Raw genomic sequence first — 8,634 nt, 5'->3', positions numbered from 1 at the left:
AATATATATATGGACTTTCAAATTCTCAGATTTCCCATTCATGCATTTCTGGATTAGTAAGTCACTTTCTGCTTTGAAAACTATTTGCCTTACCTCTGGGTTTTCACTGGGAAAAAAAGACAGAGAGAGAGCGCCACGACATTAAAAAGTGAAAGGAAAGAGAAATTTGTTGCGTGTTTCATGAAACAACACAGGCTCTTAAAAGCTCCTATGAGATAAGGAAAGCAGCGGGTGCCAGACTTGAAAAGGAAACTGCCTTCAGCTCTGTTGCTGCTGGCACCTGGGACGGACCGTAGTGACGGAGAGGAAGAAATGCAGCCTTGCCACAGGGAAAACCATGACTCAGGGCGCAGACAATTGCCTCCAAAAACTCTAAGGGAAAATATTCTCTGTAGAGTCTGGCGAGAGAGGAAGTGGGAATTTCCTAGTAATCTCTCTCTCTCTCTCCGGTTCTTCTCTGCATGGGGGTGGCAGGGAGACAAACTGCTGGAGGGAAGGGAGAGCCACTTGTTTGTACAGAAGGTCCTCACAGCACTTGCAGCAAAGCCAGGAGCTGGGGCCACTGCAGAGCTTCTAGTTCCGTCTGCAAATCACAGTATCAGTGCTATGTACTTGGAATAAAAATAACATTTTGGGAGATAGAAGAAGAGGACAGATAGTACGGTCTCTGGTTCCAAATACGTCTCTCTCTCTCTCTCTTTTTTAACCAACTATGACTTGGGTAAGTTACTTAACCTTACTGAGCCTTAGTTTTCTTAATATTTGCCTCCTAGGGTTCTCAGGAGAATTAAACAAGATGGTGTGTATTTATAACACACTTAGCAGAGTCCCCTGCAGAACATACGTCTTTAAGAAATGTGGCTGTTATTGTTGTGTTTGCATTCTGTTATTATTGCAAATATTTGCACTATGAAGACAGAACTTAAAAATAGTTGCTTTGGTGATTCCTTGAAAAATTCAGTATAGAACTATCATATGATCCGACAATTCCACTTGCGGGGATATACCTAAAAGAAGTGAAAGCTGGGACTCCAGTAGGTATTTACAGCAGCATTGCTCACGGTCGCCAAAAGATAGAAGCACTCATGGGTCCATCAGTGGATTCAGTGGATGAACGGGTAACTAAAAGGTGATATAGACACACAATGGAATATTATTCAGCCATAACAAGGAAGGAAATTCTCGCACATTACAACGTGGGTGACACTTGGAGACACGATGCAAAATGAAATAAGCCAGTCACAAAAAGACACCTATTGTATGATTCCACTTACATGAAGCACCTAGAGGCAGAAAGTAGAACGGTGATTGCCAGGGGCTGGTGGGAGGGGGAAAAGGGGTGTTGGTGTTTAATGAGTACAGAGGTTCCAGTTGGGGAAGATAACAACAGTTTTGCAAATGGACGGCGGGGACGGTTGCACAAACATGTGAATGGACTTAATGCCACAGAACTGTACACGTAAAAGTGGTTTAAATGGTAAATTTTATGTCATGTATTTTTTTACCACAATAAAAAAAAAGAGAGAGAGACAAGTAGTTTCCGTGAGCCCTGAACTTGGTATTCTGCAACTGGAAACGCACGTGGTGGGGGTGCATGCAACATATAAAGTACTCTGGGCTCTCCTCAGAGCTTTAGAATGTGAAGCTATTGATCCACTTCTTGGGCAACCTTTTAAAATATGAAAGACTAGGGACGCCTGGGTGGCTCAGTTCGGTTAAGCATCTGACTGCGGCTCAGGTCAAGATCTCAGGGCCCTGGGATGGAGCCCTGTGCTCGATGGGGGTCTGCTTCCCCTGCCACTCTCCCTCTGCCCCTCCCCCTGCTCCTGCTTGAGCTCTCTCAAATAAATAAATCTTTAAAAAAAATAAATAAAAAATAAAATCTGTCTTCTTGTATTCAGCATAATTATTCAAGATTCATCCATGTTGTTATGTGTACTGGGGATTCATTCCTTTTTATTGCTGAATAGTAGTCCACTACATGGATATACTTCAATTTCTTTTCTTTTTTTTAAACTGCCCCACAAGGGGAATTTTATTGATGGCACTAGTTTATTTCCCTCTTAAAAGACCAACTGCAACCAAATGAAGTGAACATAACCTCAAGATTTTATTGTCTTCATAATATTAACAAAATATGAAGCTTAGAACTGGATCACTTGGCCCTTTCTCTTATCTCCTCCCAGTTCAAAATGCTTGCATCTCTTAATAGCCAGCATTCTCTTAGATCTGCAATTGGGCTCAACACATTCAAGCCTCAGCACAATCTTATTTGTAGTTGTAGACTTTTTCCAGAAAATCGGCTTAGTATGCCCACCATAGCCACTCTGCTTCCTGTCATAACGCTGCTTTCCCTGGGCATAAAGAGAATCTTTGCCCTTCTTGTACTGTGTCACTTTGTAGGGCTGGTGCTTGCCACACTTCTTGCCAAAAAGTCCGGCGGGTTTTAAGAACGTTCACCGTGTTTGCGAGAGTGCTATCGGCACAGAAGATCAATTTCTTTTTTTTTAAAGATTGCTTACTTATGCATTTATTTAGAGAGACAGCATGAGTGGGGGGAGGGGCAGAGGGAGAGGGAGAGAGAGAATCTCAAGCAGACTCCCCACTGAGCATGGAGCCCGCTGCAGGGCTCGATCTCATGGCACTGAGGTCCTGAGACTGTGATCTGAGCCGCACTCAGGAGTTGGAGGCTTAACTGAGGGAGCCACCCAGGCGCCCCTACAATTTCTTTAAGCACTCATCTATGATGGACATTTGAGTTTGGGGGATATGGTAAATAACGCTCCTAGCAACATTCATACACAAGTCTGTGCATGGTAACACTTTCTCTTGGGTACACAACTGAGCGGAATGACTGGGTCATATGGTAGGGGTATATTTACCTTTTTAAAAACTGCAAAATGATTTCCCAAAGTGGTTGTACCATGTTTTATTTCCACCAGCAGCGTTTGAGGGTTCCAGTTGCTCCCTGTTCTTGCCAAAACTTGATCGTCTTTTTGACCTTAGCCCTTCTAATAAGCATGTAGTAGCATCTCACGTGGTTTTAATTTGCATTTCCTTAATAACTAATGATGCTGATGATCTACTAGCCATCTGTGTGCCGTCTTTGGTGAACTGTTGAAATCTTCTGTCCATCTTTGTGGAGAATATTATTACCAAGTTTCAAGAGTTCTTTGTGAATTGATATATCCTTTATCAGATCTGTGACTTGCAAATATATTCTCCCAGTCTGTGACATGTCCTTCCATTTTCTTAAGAGGGTCTTTCGAAGTGAGCTCCATTTTTCTCTTATTTCTAGGCTAACTGTCAAGATATAAAATTTAAATAATGCGTTTTGGGTTTCCTAAGAACACCCTACATGGAATTATAAAGCAAAGCAGGAATTTTAAAACAGAATGTCAAGTGAAGCCAAATTACCACTGATTTCGTGGTAATTGAGAGCGAATACAATTCTAGAGTCCGCACCATCAAGTTAATTCACAAGTTAAGTGACTAACTTGGTCCCACCTAAATTAGGAGAATATACCTGGCAATTCTAGTCCAATCTCAGGGTTTATTATTTTAAACCAACTATTCTAGAGGATTTTAGATAATTAAACTGATGTTTGAGAAGCAATAATTAACATTGAGAACAAAAGAACAAATTCATAAAACAGTTTTTGAGGTTCTATTACCATAGGTACAATGGATGTTGAGAAAAGGTCTGCAATTGACAAGGTCTGGTCCTGGGTGCCCTTCACCTTCTGACGTCACTACCAACTGCTGGCTCTCTCTATATGTCTCACAGCCTGACTAATCAAGACAGAAGTGGGTATTGATAAAGGCCTTGCCTTCTCTGCTGGGCAGACCTCAAGTGTATCACATATACAAGCCGACCAGGATGGCTGGTGGTCTTTTGTCAGAAAGGGCAGTGGCTAGGGTAGGTCCTCATGGTGGAATGGGCTCCTTTGTAATCAAAAACCATTTCACATTCATTATCTGGTCTAAGCCACAAAAGAAAAAAAAAAATCCATAAAGAAGCCTTCAGTAGTTCCATGTACTTATTTGCTACTCATGTATCTCTTGGTGTAGTATCCACTCAATTATATAACCCATTTTTTTATTGGGTTGATTATTTTCTCATTGGTGAGTTTTGAGAGTATTTCAAAAAATATATTCTAGATACAAATCCTTTATCAGATATGTGATGTGCAAAAATTTTTGCCCAGTCTGTGGCTTTTTTCATTTTTTAAAAGATTTGTTTATTTGAGAGAGAGAGAGAAGAGTGAGAGTACGGGGGAGGGGCAGACGGGCAGAGGGAGAGGGAGAGAGAGACTCTCCAGCAGACTCCCCACTGAGTGTGAAGCCTGACCCCTGGGAGATCCCACGACCCTGAGACCATGACCTTAGCCAAAATCAAGAGTCGGACCCTTCACCAACTGAGCCACCCAGGCGCCCCTCTTTTCATTTTTTTAAAAAGATTTTATTTATTTGACAGAGAGAGACACAGCGAGAGAGGGAACACAAGCAGGGGGAGTGGGAGAGGGAGAAGCAGGCTTCCCGCCGAGCAGGGAGCCCGATGCGGCGCTCGATCCCAGGACCCTGGGATCACGACCTGAGCCGAAGGTGGACGCTTAACGCCTGAGCCACCCAGGTCCCCCCTTTTCATTTTTTAAGGAGTATTTTATGAACAAGTCCCTGCATCAGATGTATCTGAGTACCTAAGTGTGCCTGACACCCAAACTGCCTAAATATCAGCTTTGTTAACTGCAAAAAATACCACACGAATATACGTGGTTACCCTGTGTCTACAGGTACATAGGGTGGGCCAGTATTTATGTCCTCCTACGTGACCCAAATGTTTGCCAGGGCCTTCTAACTGCTTAAGAGCGAGATAAAACTTCCACCTCCTAATCTCAGTGGAGGCACAGAGTCCCTCAGAATTCCTTGGATTCCTCAGGTGGGAGGTAGGAGGGGGCAAAGTGGCTGCATGTCATGGCTCTGCCTTCTGTCCCCACTCATCTGGTTCCAGTACGGATGCCTGGCCACCCGATCCCGTTCCCCCACACTATTTCAAACACAGACCTGGACGCCCTCTACGAGTTCTACACACATGGGAACTTCGTGTGGGTAGCCATCTCCACTGAGGGTTTGGGGGACACGGTTTCATCATAATACTGCACCTGATTTCAAGTTGCACGTGAGACATCCTTGTCCTTAAAAGCCCTCTATTTGTCCTCACCAGAAAATTTTCACTGCCATCTTATTCCAGGGACCATCACAGCTCCAGAGCAGCTGATGGGCTTCTCTCTTTTTCCCTCCTCAGAAACACACACACACAAAAACACAGCATTGGCGGTGCACTACCTCTTTCTTGTGTTAGCATATCCACAACCTCAAGACGCTCATCAATATTTCTCTAAATGAGTGCTCTCCTTTGAGGTGTTCTGGTGCCAGCGAAAATAACAGCTTTACTCCTTCTATGTCGCTGTCTGTTTAGCATAGGTCCCTACTCACACTTGTGCTTTTGAGCTAGCCTTCCTCATCCTTATTGCAATTCATATCAATTATCATTTATGCTCTCCTGGTGATGGACGTACTTTTGCTATTGTAGATGGGCTGATATACTCAGCTGTGGCATAGGTATTTATAATTCTCCAAAAGAAGTCTTTCCTCTGGCCCTCTGGCCTTCTGGCTTCCGGGACACATGCTGAGCAGACCTTTCCAGCCCCTTGGTGTCTGGGCCAACTTAGCGGTGAGTAGAGAAGAGCCTCTTGCTGAGACTTCTTTAGTATCCTCAGCCTAGAGAAGACGATGAGCAGTTGGGCCCCACTGCTGAGGGAGACTTCTTGGTTGTTCTAACCACGACCCATTAGTCTGCATTTTTCCACGCCCATCTTGTCTTTGAGTCCCTGGCAAAAGGAAGCACGTCTGTGGAAGGCTTTTTAGCAGAGCTGGGGTGTGGCAAAGTGGAGTGTGAGTTTTGGGGAGAGGGAAGGTTTCTTGCTTCACCAGGACCTCGACTGTCTTGGGACAAATGTAGCCAGCCGATCCACGAGGGAATACAGCACTTCTTGGTTCCACAGTCCGTGTGTTACCGGCCTTGAGTCAGAAGAGGGGGCCCAAGTTCATTGTCTGCCCTGTACTGTGGTGTCTTCTCCGAAACTCCTGACAGATTTCTTCTCCTCAAGGCTGAATCCCTTAAAGGGAACTCGGACTTCTGTACTGCTCTGGGAGAAAATGCTTAGCTATGAACAAAGTCCTATATGATTCTGCCCTTTGTACTTTTTTTTTAAACCTCCATGCATTTAGCTATGGTGACCTTGGGGCAGTTCCTAAACCTGAGACTTAGTCTCTGGAACTGTAAAACAGCAATAAAGTAATTGTGCCCACCTGAGGGGTGCTTGTGAGGGGGACTTATTTCCAATTACTTACATACAGGGGTGTAGCGCCTGGAGGGGAGCTGCTAATGACCACAACGGCCATACTCATCTAAATTCCCAAGGGGTTCAGTACAAAGCCAGAAACCCGGCCAATTGGCACATGCTGGCCAGGTGCCCAGAGAACTCCTAGGAAAATTGTATTTTCTCAGTGTAAGCCCTGAGAAAAGTTAGTGTGCTCTTTATCCCACTTGAGTTTCCCTTTCCCCCATGCTTCCTGGTTTTCCACTTGACAGAAACGACTCAATCTGCCATGCACATCTTGGATTTGGCTTTAGGGGGTGTGTGGTTCAGAGATGCAGAGCATCAGGAAAAGCAGGTAATGGAATTCTGGACGAACAGGACAGCAGGGACCAGGAGCAAACTTGCTTTTCTGACAAAATGGGGAGAAAACCTGGCCAGAGAGCAGAGATCAGAAGCAGAGTTCTTTCTCCCTATGGTGTTTGTGCCCTGGAAGCAGACAGAGACCCCCAACTCCACGGAGACACCCATACATTTTAGCTGTCCAGGAAGAGTACAATAGAGGGACTGCTCCTTAACACTGTCACAGGCGTGCCTGGGACTTCTCACCCTTAGCTTAGGGGGGCACATGAATATTTTAAAATCCTGCAGGGTTGGGGAGGGGGGCAAGCAGAGCATCCTGCAGATAATAGGAAGGAGTTCAGGGCAAATACAAGAGCTGAAATACTCTTCTAGTTGCCCTGATAGCCAGTCAAATGCTAACTTTAGGGTCAGAGAGCCTGAGGGCACAGGGTAGGAGCAGAGTCGAAGCAGCAGAACCCCTTGTCCTAATTCCAGAGCCACTTGCCTGCCTCTTCCATTTTAATGCTGAAGAGGCTGAGGTCACATTTATTCTCCTGAAAGGTTCACCTTCCCTTATCATCTATCATCTTATATATTCCACACGGCTTCTTTGGATTTTAAATTCCTTGAAGGCAGAGGCCAGAACCTGTACAGTTTTGCAGACACATTTTACAAAGAACATCTAGTAGGTGCTCTGTAATTTTTAATACGGTGCTAATGAAATCAAGTTGAAATTAAAGCTGCTATGTTGACTTTTGTTGCATAAAAAAATTTATTTCCTCGGGTGAAAGTTTAAATAAGTAGAAAAATAACTTAATGCATAAATTAATTTTAAAAATTTAAAGTCTTTGTCCTTTCAAATACAGTACATTGGCTGTCAGTCACTTACAGAGCCTCTGGGAGTTGAAGAATGCCTGAAATCCTTGTCAACATCGTCCATTCCCAGAGGCACAGGCTGAGAGATCTTCAGTTTAGGAGATAATCCGTAAGTTTATCAAGGAAGAAAAAGCTCCTGAGGATTTCTGCTTGCACTATTATCCAGGCACAGATGCTGTACTCCTTGGCCTTCAGGTACTGCACAATCCTTAGATAGTATCTCTTCAGGTGCAGAAGGGTCCTGTGGTCCCAGGTGAAGTTTCCCTCCTCCATGATTTCCTCCAGATGTTCCTTCTGCCTGTGGAGTGTCGCAAGGAGGTCCTCAACAATGGTCTCATTCCATCCTGTGCTCGAGAGATTTCTCCTGAAAATATCAGAGGTCTTCTGGACCATCTCAAGGGTGATCAATATGATGTCCTCCTTCTGGAACTGTTGGGATTTCTCAATCTCCTCAGGGATCTTGAAGTTCATTCTGTCCTTGAGGCAATCTTTAGAAGTTCCATTCAACTGCAGAAGGAGCTCCTGGCACTCCACACTGTTGCTGCTTAGTTGGAATTGAAGCAAGTCGTAGTTCACGGCAAGAACCGTGGTGGAGAAAGACACCAGGAGTGCAGTTTGGAGGATGCACCTGCTGGTCATGATGAAAAGAGGAAGAGTCTTGCCTGCCACTGTCTAGGTGCTGAAACGAAGGCTTCGAGAGTTTGCAGTGTGAATGCCCTTCTTCCATGAGTGTGGCCTATATATACAGGATGGTCCTCTCTTTGAATGGAATTTCCCACTTTCAGTTCTCCCTTTCAGTTTTCCTATGTCATTTAAATTAGTAGTAGATTCTTAAATCCATTTTCTTTAAGGTCCTACTTTATTTTATATCCATTGGGGAAAAAGATATAGAAACTGTGAGGATTTCTAATGTTTTGCATAATTTCAATGAATTCCCAATTACTAAAGAGAAAAAGGTAAGCCCAATCATTTAGAACTTGACCATTATAGGATTCTTTCACTTGGCAAAGATCTTTTCCTCTTCTTTTTTGGTATT

General features: G+C 44.1%; 1 protein-coding gene and 1 pseudogene across 1 annotated transcript; both read right to left on the bottom strand.

Moving 5' to 3' along the window:
* Window positions 1-2,033: 2,033 nt before the first annotated feature.
* Window positions 2,034-3,135, bottom strand: LOC117999008 (annotated as a pseudogene).
* Window positions 3,136-7,688: 4,553 nt separating this feature from the next.
* Window positions 7,689-8,237, bottom strand: IFNB1 (interferon beta 1). The gene has a single exon (XM_034987897.1). It carries the CDS (start codon window positions 8,235-8,237, stop codon window positions 7,689-7,691), a length of 549 nt encoding a protein of 182 aa, XP_034843788.1.
* Window positions 8,238-8,634: the final 397 nt, after the last annotated feature.

Source organism: Mirounga leonina, unplaced genomic scaffold (genome assembly GCF_011800145.1).
Source record: "Mirounga leonina isolate KUSES-001 unplaced genomic scaffold, KU_Mleo_1.0 Mir_447, whole genome shotgun sequence".
In the NCBI taxonomy this organism is placed as follows: Eukaryota; Metazoa; Chordata; class Mammalia; order Carnivora; family Phocidae; genus Mirounga; species Mirounga leonina.
Note: the sequence above shows the minus strand (reverse complement) of the source record. Positions and strands in the feature narration are given on the sequence as shown.

Bases quoted from the DNA above. Each gene is read 5' to 3' on its own strand.
- IFNB1 (XM_034987897.1), bottom strand. From the start codon at position 8,237: ATGACCAGCAGGTGCATCCTCCAAACTGCACTCCTGGTGTCTTTCTCC.